We start from the raw sequence: 17,093 nt of genomic DNA, 5'->3' as shown, positions 1-17,093 counted from the left end.
TTATGCTTCTTAGTTGCATATAAAAGCCAAACATGTTTGTATTCACTGAGTATATAAACTCTGACTTCACTAGAGCATAGAAACCAGATTTGCAACTCTAAGGACAATGAAGAAAGGCAAAATGGAGAGCTAAGGAAATGCAATTGTGACTTTAAAAATCTTTGATTTGAAAATGATCCCTGTGATCATCTTTGTGATGAATATTCGCGCAGTCAATGAACCAACAGAACAAGAAAACAAAACAATTTAAAGCACAATTTAAATCAATTGTTTATTGAATTCTTCCCCTTTTCCTTTGACTTATTTAAATCCTATGCTGTCCAATAACTAAAGTTCTCTAGGTGGTTTGCAATCATTTCTAAACAGAACCAGGATACAAGAAAAACATCACAGAGTTTCCATAATGCAACATTTTTAAACTTTAAAAATATAGTTAACAACTAAAATGGGCTACAATAATTTGTGAATGAAGAAAGCACAGTGAATGTGAGCAAAATACAGTAGAAGGTACAAAACATCTAATAATATGCTATTGGTACTTCAGAGTCTAATGTGTATTATGTTTATTATTTTTATAGAGAATATATGGGATATTGGTTAGTGTGTTGGGCTAATATCAAGAAGTTCGAGATTCAAATTCCCCATTCTGGGCCAGTCACTAATTCCAGCCTTACCTACTTTTTAAGCTTGTTGTGAGGTTAAAATGGAGATGAAAGAAGTATATAAGCTGCTTTGGGATATAAATGTATTAACATCCCAACATAAATTCAGGATATAAATTCATGCTGTGTCAAAAATTTCTCCCTCATAATTTTATCATACTCATTCAATTTGGTGGAAAAGAACTTGCCTTTGAAAAGAAATTCAGTGATGAAGAAACTTCAGAGAAATTCTCATAAGCTGCACTTGGGGTCTTGCACTTACTTTGGAACAGAACAGGAGTAGAGTTGGAAGGGTAGTCACCCATCCAGCTGCATGCCCACACCTTTCTAGCTTAGCAAATGTGACTTGACGTAAATTCATAGAACCACAGAATCATAGGTCTGGAATGGACCAAAAGGTTTTTAGGTCCAACACCCTGCTCAGCTAGGTCTCCAGGTCAAGCCATCCCTCTCAGAGGGTTTTCCAGCTGCATCTTGAACGCCTCTAGTGTGGGAGAGCCCACAGCTTTCTAGGTCATTGGTTCCATTGTCTTACTGCTCTAACAGTCAGGAAACTGTAGATGAAGTTCAGCCAGAATCTGGTTTCTTGAAGTAAAGCTATGCAGCTAAAACCATAACTTATTTAGGAAGTCGCTGAGGAGAGTATGCAAGTGTCCTATTATTTTTATTGTAAAGTCATCTCTCCAGTAGCCTTCAGCATCTTCAGTTTTCTGGACCTGAATTAAAGCCCATTGGAAGCTATCAAGATATAATTCCCCACCATGGGATTATTTCAGATCAGGGATCACAGGCAGGCTGGGAGACTGCAGAGCAATGGAGAGAAGTGTAACAGAAAATACTACACAAACATCACCCTTGGCCACTTTGCAGTGATTAGATAAGGCAAAACGCATGCACAACTTCCCTTGAGAATGTGGCCAAACCGTGGAAGTGTCTTTCATGAGAGAAGAAAACTTCCATTGGACATTGGAGGATAGCAACGCTGCCCTATTGCACTTGCATTGTGGTGAATGCAAAATGGGGACAAGTCTGCCAACACACTGGATGCTGTTGCCACACAAAAAACGAAGTGAGGCCCAGCAAAACCAGATCCAAAATCCAAACCCCAAAAAGGAAAGAAACTGTGCTACAATGATTGTGAGCCCTACCTGTTGAAACTGTTGAGAATTTCATTTCCTCCTGAAGAGATATGATGACATTGTCCCCCAACTTCTCTACCCACAAATGGGCTGGAGAATTTCAAGAGTCCGTATGCACACACATGTAGAATAAATATAAGGAACAAATGAATATGACCAACCCAGCATTTCTCATTTCAAATCAGTAACACATATTGTAAATGATACTGTTGCCATTCTTTGAAGATCTGAAACAGAAAAGACAAGTGTATAAATAACAACAAAGCATCATTGTATGTGATATTTATTGGTCTTATTTTGAAATAGGGGGCAAACACTTTCATATATTCTGAGCAGTCAATAAACCATTAAAAAAGCAGACATTTCTTTCTTTAAGGCTTTCTAAGTTAGGGCAAGCATTTTTGCTTCCTAAGCAGTTTTTTGTGCCTTAATTTGTTTTCAGCTGTAATGCTGTCAGTTGACTCCACGAATTGTAGATCGCACTATAAAATGTTGGCTGATCAGCCACCTGGCTGAACAGGAACCATATCTGAATGATGGTCACGTTTGAGCAGGATCCAGGCTTCCTTTGCCCATTGTTGTTGTTGTTTTCTTCCTGCTTGAGAATTATTTCTTGCAGATGCCACTTATACTTCCCCAGTTGCAAGAGACAATGGCAATTTGTCTGCTGTCACACTTAGTGTTTTTAAGCCCAGAGAGCAGAGAAAAGAACTTAAATTATCTGGAGAAAGGCTCATCTTCATGGGCTAGTATCCAACTGTGTCGGTGTGCTTGTGTTAGCAACTGCTTTTGCAACTGTGTTTTCACCTTTCTGAAAATGCCCAGAATGAGCTGAAGCACAAGTTTCTGGAGCAGGACAGGTCTGCTGAGCAGTGTTTCCAGGGTTATTTTAGGAAAGGAAAAGTACTCTTGCATAAGCAGTGATTACCGTAAGAGCAACCAAAGCAGCTAAGGCAGAGTGCCCCATTGGATATCCTAGTAACAGGAATGGATTTCCCATGCCCTCTAGACAGCTAAAATATATAACAGCACTGGAAGTATAAATGCAGTCAATTGGACACCTTTCAGCATTAGTACAGATAGTTTATAGTATTTATTATTTTATTTATTTATTTAGACAGCTTATATGCCGCCCCCATCGCATAAGCCTCAGGATGGCTTACAATCATTAAAATCCGGCATAAAATACAAAAAAATTCATCAAATAAATAAAATACATAAGATAAAATAGTGGACTGCATGCCTTTCTCAAAGAGATTCAAATGGATGTAGATATAGATTCACATATTCTCCTTTGTATGGTCTTGATTGATTTTGCTGAAATGTACAATAAAAGCAAACTTTTAAAAGCATAGTAGCAGGAAGTTATTGTGGTCTTACCAGGAAGCACGGGGAAGGCATTACTTCTGGTGGAAAAGTCAAAGAGAGGTCATGCATTCCTATTTCTGACTTTCATCTCTACATGACTACAAACAAAAATAGCATGGGAGGGTATCATCTGGATAGCATTTTTTGGCCTCTGGTGCAGAAATGTCAGAATGCCAAAAGCAGCAGTCCTGTTCACAGTTATATGTCGGTAAATCCCATTGAATTGCATGAACCTTACTTCTAAGTAGGTAGATAGAGGATTGTGTTGAAAGGTTGATACTGGTGCCTTGCATTTTTAACAATTTTAAACCAAGTTGCTAGCATAATTTTGATAGCTTATGCTGCATTGTAACTAAATTGAGTTAGACCCGTCCCTGTGCTAATGTGTACACTGGAATATGCCTGCAAAAGCAGTCATTTTGCAGTAGGGACTCTCAACATGTCAGCAGCATGATAAGTGGGAAGGACTCGTTTAATTTTTGCACAAATTTATTGCACCAGAAGGCTTTCTCTAAAATATTGGAACCGCTTTCTATGTGACTGGAGGTGCTGTGGCTACTAACAACAACAATGATGTGTTTTATTTTTGTTTGATATCAGGGACCGCAAGGGCCTCAGGGGCCTGTTGGATTCCCAGGACCAAAGGGACCACCTGTGAGTATCCTATTAAAATAAATGTCATGTTGATATGAAAATTATGTAGAACTTATCAGAACACAAAAAGAATTATACTGAGCTTTAAAAAGTATCATCTATGCCAGCAGGTTTCAGACTTGTGAGAACTGATTTGTTTTTTATTAGGACCCTACAGGCTGCTACCATCAAGGACCCAAGTGGAAATAATGACTTAGGCAGATAGTCAACACTTAGTGTACATTCTTAGCCCAGGGAAACTTTTCAAGAAACAGAACTGAGCTCACAATTCAATCACACAAGAATCCTCCACCTCCGTTTTTCCCTGAAGCTTTCTTAATTTCAGCAAACTAATTTAGAGAAGTGAAAAATATGCCTATGTTGTTATAATTGTTCAGTAATTAAGCATCAGGACTTCTTGCTGATCAGCCACTTCAAATCCATGCTGTAATCCACTGCAAATACCCAGAGATCCAGTAGTAGATCCCAAACTGACCTGATCTAAAATGTCTCTGAAGATAAGCAGTAAGAAGCAGATAGAATTCCTTATTCCAGTTCCTCTTGCTCTCATCTGACTGAATTTATATAGATCCCATGCGTTTGCACAGAAGTAAGTCCCAGTGACTTAGACCATGCTCTCCAAAATTTGTAGTACACGTTGCATTCGCTCCATGGTAAAGATAGAGACTCACATCAGAAAACCCCCAGATCCAGCCCTCTCCTCAAATGAGGGCAGAGGCCATGCTTGGCTTCCTGATAACACTCATCTAGCGGGACTATGTGTGAGACTGGTGCTTCCAAGGATGTGGGTTGAGGGGTTCACTCTGTTGCCATGCTTTGTACAGTCTCAGTAACCCCTGATTTCTGTTGGTGGAGTTTATACAATCCTACATAGAAACACTGATGCCCCCAGATGACCTTCTGGCATAAATACTGTCATAGGGCTACAAGCACATCCTGTCCCCATTTCCAAGTCATGCAGTTCTGTCCAGTTCACAACCCTGAATGTAAGTGTGAACAGGAATACAGTTCCTGAGAAACATTTGCAATTTTCAGCACTTTGAAAGTACAGACTTGCACAAGTGTGCATCTCTGAAAACATGTACTAGTGCAAACATGCCTTTATCACTTCAACCCCCATTTTCATGGGGAAGAAATTTAAAGTTTGGGTCCATCTTGTTGAAAATGTATGTTTTCTCACTGAGAACAAAGGATTTTGTGTGTTCGGAAATGCCAATCAGGTGAAATGAACTTTGAGGAGGAATTCAGAAACTCTTGATACGTTCAGCATGTCCTGTTTATGTACACCCACGTTATCACAGCATACACCAGCCTAGCAATCTCCCAAGGCACTTCTATGGGGCTTGAGCTTTGTCTGACTTGACCGAACTGCAGAAGAGGCAGAATCACTCCCCAAAACTGTTGAGTGACCTCCTTGCACCAGCTGAATAGTTCTGGGAATAGTTCTCCCAGATTCAGCTCAGAGAAGCGTCATAATCAGCCGAATGCCAGCATGCATGAACTGATCTTTCTAGTGCGTTAATGTAGCTCAATCTGTGGAGTGGTAGCCCAGGGCCAACAGAGTATGTGCTTTATGTCTCTCATGGCAAATGAATTCCAGCATCATGAAATTAGCCCAGAGCCATTCCCTGTTTAGAGAGTAACCGGGCTGCTTTTGCAAAGCAACAAACATAAAAATGTGTTTGCTTAGAAATCTGGTGACAGCCAAAGGAGGTGGCTGGAAACACACCTCAGAAATTGTGCAGAAAGAAATCCGAAGTGTATTCAGAGCATTATGGCTTCTGTATGGCTGAAGTGCCTAACAGTTCCCCAAATCACTCCTGCGGTGCCTTTGCCATTGGTCCCATAGCTGAAATCCTCACCACGCGCATACAGACACCGCTGCAGCTTTTTTGCCTGCTCAAAACCTCAGGATCTAAATGATGTTATTAGTAAGGGAAGGAGCTATCTATCATGCAAATAACCTTATAGGCACGCAATTGTCTGCAGAACCACCATCTTCTGCACAGGCAGTCAGATACCACTAGAGGTCGCACTCTATCTCTATTATGTTGTGCCAGCAAAACCAAAATAAAATAAAATGCTGAAAGTAATGGAAAGTCTGCTATTGGCAGGCTATCTCCAGGATGAGTGCACTACACACTCTAGCTGGGTTATTGACTTTAAAATGCTGTATTCATAAATGGAACTGAAGTATTCACTGAGTTGGAATAATGTACAGGCTTTCAAAACTTTTAGGGTCCCATTTACCTTAGCAGAATTGATCTGTCCCATTTTTTTCCTTTTTTCTTTCCTCTTTTTATTTGGCCTGCCTAATGCAACCCCTGGCAAGAAAGAAGCCCTGCTTTGATTCCCACTTGTAGATGACATTTGCACTGGTGTGTACAATGAATCTGCAGCCAGCCTAAAGGTTTATTGATCCCTTTCTTCGATTATCGTTGGCTGACAGATTTCCTCGACTTTATTGTTCCTGGATCCAGCTTTCTATGATCATGATTGCATCAAAGAATGAACATTCATTTTTTCCCTTTGCAAACTTCTTGAACCCCGAGGGGGTAGGGAACTACCATGGCAGGGGTGGAAGAAGTAACAGGCTGGAAACGGGACCAACACGCAGCACTTCTCTTCTTCAGATCTCTTCTTCCCACAACAGCTTTCCTTTGTGCAACAAAATGCTGTCACAGCCAGTGTGGTGGTGTGGTCAGAGTGTTGGACTGGGGGTCCAGCACATTGGAGTTGTCATCCCCATTAACCCTTGCACCTTGCCAGGGGACTTGGAGCCAGCCACGGACTCTTAGCCTAACTTACTTTGCAGGGTTATTGTTGTGAGGATGAAAATGGAGTGGAGGAGAACTGTGTAAGCCATCTTGGGTGCCTCACAAGAGGGAAAAAGGCAGGATAGGAATGCAATGTAGTAATCATTATAGTAAAATTTGATGTATGTCCCTCCCATATTACATGGTGAGTTCCCATCATTTCATTAAAAAACATAGTTTCCATTAAGTGAGGTTACATAAAAGATTATGAAAAAGGTACCCACATCCTTATGAATTCAGAGGAACTCTTCAAAGGAATATTTGTGCTATTTTGGAGATAAAAATTAATGAAAGGAAGAAGAAAGGAACAAAGGAATGGGAAGAGGGGGAGGGAGGGAGGGAGGGGAGAGGGGGAGGAAGGAAGGAAGGAAGGAAGGAAGGAAGGAAGGAAGGAAGGAAGGAAGGAAAACTAGACTATTGCAGACAAGGACTGTTAAGCTGTGCCAAGTGGGAAAAGATCAAAGGGAAGTATTACATAGTTTAGTCTTCTTTGGTTGAGAGAGCACTAAGAATTTATGATACCTTTCTGCCACTGATTTTGTTTTATTGCTGTTGGGTTTACAAATATAGAAGCAAGGCATACCTCAAACTGGAAGCTCCTATAAGCAGGCAGCAAAACTAATGATCCAGCTTTAGATTGCCTAAGTGAGCAATAGCTGACCCCCTCCCCTGGTTGCTTCTAGTTCAGCAAAGCTCTCATGCCAAAACAACCCCAGCTCTCTGGAGGACTCTGCCTTCCAATCAAAGATGCAAGAGCAACATTTCTGTTTTACACAGTAGCTGGAAGGCATTTCCTTCCAAAGAGGTTCCATCCTTAGTTTCCCTTCCCTGTTCAGTCCTGACCAAGAGCACGCAGTCAGCCTAACAAAGGTTGGCCAGTTAGTCAGTTCAACAATGTTTGACAGCCGGTTTGACCCACTGTGGATATCAGTAAGGTGGTTAGAGGAGGTGGCAGTCTCTGGTTTTCAGAATCCAAATCTGATGGTTTGGGCTTCCTATTGCAGGGCCCACCTGGGAAAGATGGCTTGCCCGGGCACCCAGGACAGCGGGGCGAAACGGTAAGTGCATTATGTATAATGTTTTATACAGCAATCTTTTTAGTATACTATGATATTTGGATGCATCCATTTAGTATGAAAAGAAGTGTATTTTACTGCTGCTTGATGAACTCAAAGACTAGATTTCATTTTGTACCACATTGCAAAAGGGTAATTAGAACTGTCTTACAGCCACAGTGCTGTGCTGTGCTTAAAGATGGGCAGGACCGTGGGGTTCTGCTTTAGATGAGATCTGATAGATGCCGAGCTGCCCATGGTAGGTTCAGTGGACCTCTTTCCCCCACCTTGAAATGATTGGTGGAAATTTCAGCAGTGCCATGGGCCTAGCTGCATGTGATCCATTCTCTCAGGAAGCCTCTGGACATTCGCAACAGGACCTGCTGCCCATGCGAAGCCTCTCAAATGAATTATGGAACGTGTCAGGTTCCTTGAAAAATTCTGGTCCAGTTCTGCAGAGGGTACAGGAGGAGTAAGCACATTCGAGGCAGGTGGGTATCATCCCCACTTCCACTGCACTTCCAGGCACTGAATGAAGAAGTCACACTAAGACAAGCAGATAGAACTGGAGGGCTGAGTTGAGTATTGTCTTATACTGGCAGCCTAGATACTTCTACCCAGCAGATTCATGCAGATGTTTGAAAAATAGGAAACAAGATGGAACCTTGTGACAGCCAGTAGACATGGGGTAGAACACAAGTTTCCCAGCAACACCTTTGATACTGCTCCTCAAAGAAGGATGAGAACCACTGTATCTCCATGCTTCATAGGTCCAGTGTAGCCAAAGGATCCAGAAGTATACCATGACTGGTGGTACTGAAAGCCACTGAGAGGTCCAGAAGAACCCTGGCCTTGTGTAAACTTCTATTTATACAAATAAATAAATAGAAACATAGAAACAGAGCGAGTCAGAAGGGGACTCCTGGGCCATCCAGTCTGACCCCCGCTGTAGCCAGCTCCACTCATGCCATGCCTACCATGTTCATGTCTAGCCTAGCCTTGAACACCCTCACCGATGGGGCCTCAACTACCTCCCATGGAAGCCCATTCCATACCCTATGGGTCCTATCTATAGAAACAGAGTAAGAAATAATCAAACAGAAATAATCGGTGCCATCCAGAAAATCTAACATATCCAGTGTAACAGCAACAACATTTTTGGAAAACGCATTTGCTTCTGCTTCAGAGTATTTCCCCACCACTCCCTCGCCCCCTCCCCTTTATAGCAAGGGAGAGCCCTGATACTGACATGCCACATGTTCCTTAATTCAAGGACTGGCCTCGATGCTTAGCTGCACCTGCCTGCTGGAGATGGAGAAACAGAAGGAGAAGGGCAAAATTTCCAGATGGATTCCTTGCTTCAGGGATGAAAGCAGCATGTTGAACAGCAACTGTTTAATCCCTCCCTTCCCTGTTGCTTTGCCCCTGAAGCTAAGAATGTGTGATGGATCTTCTGGGGACTGAAAAACCAATGGACTTTCCAGTGTGGCTTTCTGAATTCTGTTGTTTCTCCCCACGCTGGCATTGATCCCATCTGAAACAAACTGAGTGGATACTGTTTTGAAAATGACCCACGATTTGTGTGAGTTTATTAAAGAAACAATAAAAATTTGCACAGAGTACGGGGCACATTTTGGTGTCATGATTTGCACCAATTTTCTGAGTTTTTTCCTCTGATAAACTCAACAGCATTTAAACAGGAAAGAAATCAGATATTAGATGCATGATACTGATGGAATGGATTAGGACTGGGCAGAAAATAAGTATCCACAACCCGTTTTGCCCAGTTCATGGGAGCTGAACAATAGTAACTGAAAATGATAGTTTAAAATGTGTCTAGGGTTGTGTGATATAAATGCAAGGGAATTTCTGTTTCATGACAGTCCACAAGGGTTGGTTCATTTCTTGTGTATAACTGTGTCTTACGAGGATTATTAGCAAGGCACTGGCTGTGCTTCAAAAGGACATGATTTAAAGAACCTTCTTATGCCCCCTTTCCTTAACACAATTAATCATTCGACAACATTGCTGATCTCTTGCTTTTCAATTGCTGGTTTGCCACCGTGTTATAGGATAGTATATATCTTCCAGTGGCATACCCAGTAGTATTTGTATCTGATACTTCAGAATTAGACTTGCTACTAGGTCTTGCCTAAAGCAAAATTTTAAGGCGAATTTGAAGGCTCCCTAGCTAGGTAAACATGCTCAGAATTTGGGTGGGGGGGGGCGGGAAAGAAGGTTTTTGATGAGACCTGCAACTTTTTCAGAGGAAATTCCTCATGTGCCTGGGACCTGCTGAAAGCATATTTCCAACTCGTTAGTCTGCTCGGTAGAGGAAGTTTTAAAAGAAATCTTAGCATCACATTTCATCATTTTCATCCTACTGTCTGCTCCTTTTGCAATCAATATTCCTTCCATGCCTCTAAGCAATCATCTGCCAGTCTTTCTTGGGATGATTCTGAGTGTATCTGCGTATAGCTGTACTTGCTTGTCTGCTTTTAACACATCTGTGTGTATGTCTCCTACATATATTTGAGATGAATCTGAGCAATATCATTTATGCAATCACCGCCACCTAATCAGTTTCTCAGAAAGTGCAATCTGTGAAAAGTAACTGCCACTTTGAACCACACCATTGGAGGAGCTGAGCTCAGAATGATTGGAAATGATAGATCTCTGAAAGAACCTTCTATATTTTACTCTTAAGTGTGCACAGCAATAATAGAAATGGCTGTCTTTATTCTTGGAAAAGATGAATCTCCCGACGCTGCACTTCTCATTTCTCACCTCTTCATTGCTCATGGGAAAGTCACTGCAGTGTGCACGCTAACCACAGTGTATCCTTCATTCCGTAGGGTTTTCAAGGCAAAACTGGACCACCAGGCCCTGGCGGTGTTGTCGGACCTCAGGTACAATATTTCCATTTACCTCTGCTTTTGCAAAACGTGGTGTGATTATTCGGTTTGGTGGCATCTGTCATACTGCCAGCCCTCTCAAGGTTGCCTCCAGTATGCAGCAGTCGCTGTAGTCACGTGCGCTGAGACCAGTTGATGACACGATTCCGGATTTGCCAGCATGGCAGTATTTGCCACACTGCATAGGAGAGAAGCCACCTTTTGGTGGCGTTTCTTGTAATATTTGTAACAAGCATTGTGACAGACAAGAATGCTATTCAGTTTTGTGTGCAACAAAAGCCCAAGGTGAATTTATTCATTATTTATTTGTTTGTTATTGCTAAACTGCCCCATAGCCTCTAGACTCTCTGGGCAATTTATAATTATTAATGGGTGTTTAACAAGAAAATATCATTATTTATTTATTCGTTTATTTATTCAAAGTTTTTATAACCTGTCTGATGAGCCAGATTGGCTCTCAGAACTGCTTATAAATCCATTACAAATAAAACAATAGCATGTAACAATAAAAGCACATGAAGCAATACCATATAAATAGCATATGTACAATCAGATGCAACAGTAGAACAATAGAACGCTTATCCCTTCCCTCTGCAAAAAGCCCAGTACTCAAATGGCGCCCAGTGGGGACCAAACGAGCGAAGCCCTTTGGCATCACTCAAGCACCCTTTGGTGACGCCACCTCAGTCACAAGTCTATTGATGCAGGCACCACTGCAGCAGGTGTTGCTCAGCCCTGCCTCTGCCACAAGCATGGCTGCTCCAGCAGGGCAAGCAGGCAGCTGCTCACCTGGTGCAGCAGAGGGAGGGAAAACCAGCTCTCCCCACCATGTGTCACAAATCCATTGATGTGGGCTCCACTGCCACCACCAATGTTGGTGTCTCTCAGCCCCGAATTTGAAGATCCCTTCACAGAAGAAACATCCATGGAATTTGGAGAAAGGACAGAGGAGTTTCAATGAGACCTCTGAAATGTTCCAGAGGTTTTTTCCCATCTGTACCAGGAACCCAGAAAAAAACACCCATTTTATTGCAAGTTGTTAATGCACTTGTGATGAGAGATGGTGAAGAAACTCTATGCTACAAGTTTGGAATAAGCTGATGGTAGAGCTACATTGCACTGCACTTGGCTCTCTGAAGGTAGATGACGTCCGTGGATAAGGCCACGTCCCCTGATGGCACTAAGTGTGGACAGTGCTCCCTGATGTTGCTGCACTGCCTCTCCTGATTGTGCGATTCTTTGCACTGAGTTAGGCATGGAGAAACAGACTCCACTGGTGCAGGGAGGAGCAGCAGCCAAGTCCCTGGCTTCATGTGGTCCTCAGGGGAGCCTCAGCTCCACAGACTCAGCTGGTAGTAGGAAAACTACCATTCCTCCAGCACTGGCCAAGGCCCCTCCTTCACAGTCCCTGTGTGAGAAGCACATGATGCACATAAGGACCTGATGATCTCTGGAACATCACAGCTTTATATCCTCATTGTGATCGCTGATCTGAAATCTGAGATCATTGGCGGTTTTTTTCAGGCAGAAGGAGTTGGAGGAATTCATGGAGGCTTAGTGGACTGGATGAAGTCTGCTAGTTGGAGGTTTCATATTTGTTCTCTATGCAAGGGATACCACTTAATTTCTCCTGCAGTGAAATTGAAGTTTCCTATTAATGCAAACATCTAAGGACTTTTGAGGGAAACAAAAGGAGCCTTGATAATGTTATTGCCATTTCTGGAAGCAAGGGTAGTGGTGGTTGTGTACAACCCTACAAATTAATGTCTGACTGAATGCACAGCACACAAGAATTATCAAAGGCAGATGTTATTTTTGTATGAAATCAGCTGATTTCAGTGGAGCTTCTAATCAGTGAAATGGATACATCAGTGGAAGCCCTACTATTATCACTAGAAGGGCATTAACAACATAGCAGAAGAATCTTAACCAGCAGAAGCTATAAGAAATCTCCTCTTCATGATGAATTTAGGGTATTTTTCAAGAATCACAAAGAATGTCAAGACCAGGAAAATTGCTGCTGCATTTTAAAGAACTCTTTAAAATGTTAGATCTTTCTAAAATTCTCCCTGCTCTGGCTTAACTTCAGGAGGCATATAAATCAGTTTCTGTTTCTTCCAACTTGTCAGTGAAGTGTGAAACATCAGGTTTCTTATTGAGTGCAAATTTTATCTGCGTTATCTTGTGCTTTCCTCTCTTTTATTGACTAAGGTTTGCTTTAAATGTGACCATGCTGTGTTTGTGTTAGTAAATAAAAACAACAGCCCAGCTTATTTATGTTCTGAGGACTGATATGCCTTACAGTCATTTTCCATGTTCGGTTTTAAAACATTTATTTCCTATTTGTGCTTTTTAAGCACAGCACTTGCGATCACCAGGGAAGAATCTATGAATTGAATTCCTCTATGTACATCCATGTTTACAGGGAGCTTGGGCATGCCGTTGTATCATGGGCCTCATTATTGTCCTGTGTTGAAGTTTCTGAGACCACTGTTTAGTATTTATCTCTGAAGTGTTGTACTAAACCAGAACTATCTGAAAAATGGGATAAAAATACAGCAAATAACAGAACAGCCCTCTGGCCACTAGAGAGCATCCAGGAAGCTGCAGGGTTTTTTGGAAACTTGCTCCAAGATCAGAGCTGAGACTCTGAGGTTAGAACAGTTGTGTCCCATCCTGCTCAGCCAGCACAGAAAGAACCATGCCAGCTGCATCTCCGCGGTCAGAAGAGCAACCTTGGAGATACAGTTTAGGGGGATTCTGGGAAGCAGGAAGGGGGATGGTCTACAGAGCATCTTAGCAGGACCTGAGCCTGCCTCCCTCCAGTTCCCAGGCAGTTTAGCTAGGTGGCTGAAATCAACTCTCTAGTTGAGTTGGAGAGCAGAAGAGCACACTTTGTCTCTGGACTCCTCCTGCTCACCATAGGATGCCCATAATCCTCCCACTTTGAAGCACTACCAGTATCTAGATTGAATTGTGTCCTAAGTAAATACAATAATGATTTAAAAACAGAAAGAGCTGGTGGTATTTGTCTCTTTGGTCCGGACACAGACGTGTGGGCTGTGAGCTAAATTTAGATTGCCTTGTCAGAGTAATTTGAAAGTCCATCTACAAGGAAGGAAGGGGGTTACTTAGATTTTTCCAGTGGCTCTTGCCAAGTTCCCTTTGCTGGTCAGAGAGCCAGCACAGGTATTCAGGTGTCACTGTCCTGTTATATCAATATCTGCTCTTTCTGTTATTCTCTTGGGACCCATTGCTCCAACAACAAGGCTTTAGCACTTCTAAAACCAACTCCAAAATAAGCTTGGTCAGCAGATTTCCTTGCTGTGAGCTCTGCTGACGTGCTCCATTCCAGAAACTACAATATCTGCTAGTTTCAGATTAATTCAGATTAAGTGTCAAAACCCTGCTGTGTGAACAGTGGGCTCATGAGTGCATAACAGCAATGGATATTACCCCGAGAAAATATTATATTGACACGCACCTCTACTTTTCCTCATGCTACATGCTAGAACTTCTGCTTTGCCAGGTCAAGAGCAAGTAGTATTAGCTGCAGTAAGTCAACTACTGTATTTTTCGCTCTATAAGACACACCTGACCATAAGACGCACCTAGTTTTTAGAGGAGGAAAACAAGAAAAAAAAACTTCTGAATCAAATGGTTTACTAAATTATTTAATAAACTATAACAGAATACAGTAATACCGTATTTCAACCTTGTAAAGTGAACAGCAGTCAACAGTGGCATTAAGAACCATCATCGCTGTCATTAACAAAAGAGAGACTTTAAAGTTTGAGTACCCTTCTAGTTTTCGTTGAACCCATAGAACTCATCATCACTAGAGTCAGAATTTATGAAGCTCTGTTGCTCACAATCACTGACATCACTTTCTTAGTCAGTAGTGGAAATATTGAAGGAATCCACAATCTACACCAGTTATACAAGAGCTGCTGCAGACAATTCAATAACAAATCTAAAAAAGCCAGTAATGTCCACGCTGCCGTACTAGTAAATAATAGAAAAAAACTTCTGACAAAAAATGAGATATTGTACGGTGAATCAAACACACAGCGGACTAAGTAGCCTTTGAAGAATAAACTTCATACACGAAGGTAATGCTGTTCAAATATCCACTGATCCTAAAAAAAAATGTGTCTGATCAACTAACAGATAACTGATCCATGGAAAGCTTCCTGATAATCACAGGCACATTCCCCATCACTTCCCCATGGGCTTCATTAAAAGACAGGTTGCCATTTGAAAACACACACCGACCTGTGATTAACAGCTCTCACCTGCGCCGGAGGAGGGGGGCGGAGCAGGGCGTGCCGAGCACATGCCGGCCAGGTGGTGCCACGTGGGGCCAGTAGCGTGCCTGCAGTGGTCTTCCAGGCAGTGTGGCGGTGGCGGCAGCGGCAGGTCTTTCCGGGCGGTGGGGGTGAGCAGTCCGTCTCTCCATGTGGCTGGCAGGCTCCTCCTCCTCCGCACCTCTCCCCCTGAGCGGCACAGCTCTCACCTGCGCCGGAGGGGGGGGGTGGAGCAGTGCATGCCAAGTGCGTGCCGGCCAGGTGGTGCCACGTGGTGCAGGCGAGCCGGCAGCATCCCGGGCGTCAGGCACACACACATTCGCTCTATAAGACGCACCGACATTTCCCCTTACTTTTGGGGCGAGGGGAGTGCGTCTTATAGAGTGAAAAATACAGTAAGTCCTGTGCATGCAGGCAACTCATGCCATGTGCATGGAAGGGACAGCATGTAGGAGAGTGTAAATAATTCACTGTCTCCTGAAGAATGGCAGGAATGAGAAAGCAAGTTGAGCAACAAGAGACTCTTCCCATTTATGACTGTCAAGGGGAATAGAGAGAAGAAGGCCAACCCAATTATTTCTTTCTTCTCTACTTCTTTCCTTGAACATATGGAGCAAGCACATCCTGGTAGAGTTGTTTTGAGGGATCTTAACTTCTTGAATGGCTTGATGCCTGTTTCAGCTTTTGGCTTTTACATGAAGGGAAAAATGTGTTGGCGGCATGTACACTTAATGCTATGCTCTTTGGTTTAGGGCCCTACCGGTGAAACTGGCCCAATTGGCGAAAGAGGTCACCCTGGTCCCCCTGGTCCACCAGGTGAACAAGGTCTTCCAGGTGCTGCTGGAAAAGAAGGTGCTAAGGTATGTGTTCATGTGTTCACTTGATGAATGACCATCAGTGCTATTCTCAAATATATACCATGTAGAATGCATTAGTATCTGTCCATCTGGCATTGATGCTCTAAGTTCCATCCTTCATTGAAAATACTGATTGATTAGATAGTCTACATTTTTTCTTCCAACTCTATGATTCTGTTTTCCTGTGTAATGACCTTAGTGGGCAATTTGTCACATTCAGCTACAGAGACCAATGTGAGATTTGCGATTCTATTTTTAAACAAGAGTTTACTCAAATTAGATCTCTTTGGGGACAATGTTCTGCTACACCTGGAATGTCACTGCCAAGGATGTCCTTTCCTGCAAACCTGCAGTTTTTCTCTTGCAGGATGATGGGAAAGAGAGCAGAGCTTCACCTAAGGATCTCGGTTTAGGAGGCAGCTCATATGTGTGAAAAATGCTCTTTGATACAGAATTAAGTCGAAGTTATGAAGGTCTCAAAAGTTCAATAGTAGCAAGATTTTGCATGTTATTTGGCCAAAGGCATGGAACATTCAGCACATTCTAGTCTACAGTGGTATCAACAGATATAATGTGCTTGCAGTGCAATTAATTAACTGATAATTTAGTCAAGGATATAAAACCACAGACTGGAGCAAAATGTACTGCAGCTTGAGGCCCTCCACTTAATAGTATAGATCCCCTGTCACTGTATTATAGAGCTAGATTGATAACAGGGAAAATGATAACTCCCATGTAACTATTTTTGTGATCAAAAGGAAATTATGGTAATAAAGGGACATTTATTAATAAAAGGTTAAGCATTAGATTTTAATTGGTAGGTCGATTTTTTTCTCTCTCTTTAAAGTTTGGAATAATTTTACATGGGAGTGGAAGTAGAATCTGTTTATTAAAGAACCCATTACAGTCCAGTGTACATAATGAACCACAGCTGGACTGTAGGCCTTATGTTTCTGAAATCATGTTTCGGAAATTATGTTTTCTCTTCTCCTAGGGTGATCCAGGTCCTCAAGGCATCTCTGGAAAAGATGGTCCTCCAGGTCTTCGTGGTTTCCCAGGAGAAAGAGGCATGCCTGGAGCTCAGGTACAGTATCTAGTCCAAAAGGTCTTAACTACTGAGGGAACTGTGTTCATCCAGGGTGCCTAGATCAAAAAGTTCTGCTCAGATTTTACTCTGATATTAAACATCAATTTAGATATATCTATTATATAGAAATAGCTAGGATATATGTTACAACACCAGTTAACTGCTAAGAATGGGGATTTGAACTAGGCTTCTTTAATTCAAATTCAACCTCCACCAATTCTCCAGCAAGCTGC

The 17,093-nt window shown here is 42.3% G+C and overlaps 1 protein-coding gene across 1 annotated transcript in view; it reads left to right on the top strand.

The window, feature by feature from the left end:
• The window catches only part of COL11A1 (collagen type XI alpha 1 chain), a 229,207-nt gene that overhangs the window by 139,773 nt on the left and 72,341 nt on the right, over nt 1-17,093 (top strand). The window contains exons 36-40 of the mRNA XM_044432252.1: nt 3,770-3,823; nt 7,644-7,697; nt 10,550-10,603; nt 15,669-15,776; nt 16,768-16,857. Coding sequence (XP_044288187.1) covers nt 3,770-3,823; nt 7,644-7,697; nt 10,550-10,603; nt 15,669-15,776; nt 16,768-16,857 — 360 coding nt within the window. The remainder of the gene's footprint in view (nt 1-3,769; nt 3,824-7,643; nt 7,698-10,549; nt 10,604-15,668; nt 15,777-16,767; nt 16,858-17,093) is intronic.

This window comes from Varanus komodoensis, unplaced genomic scaffold (genome assembly GCF_004798865.1).
Source record: "Varanus komodoensis strain SLA01 unplaced genomic scaffold, ASM479886v1 scaffold24, whole genome shotgun sequence".
NCBI lineage: Eukaryota > Metazoa > Chordata > Lepidosauria > Squamata > Varanidae > Varanus > Varanus komodoensis.
Note: the sequence above shows the minus strand (reverse complement) of the source record. Positions and strands in the feature narration are given on the sequence as shown.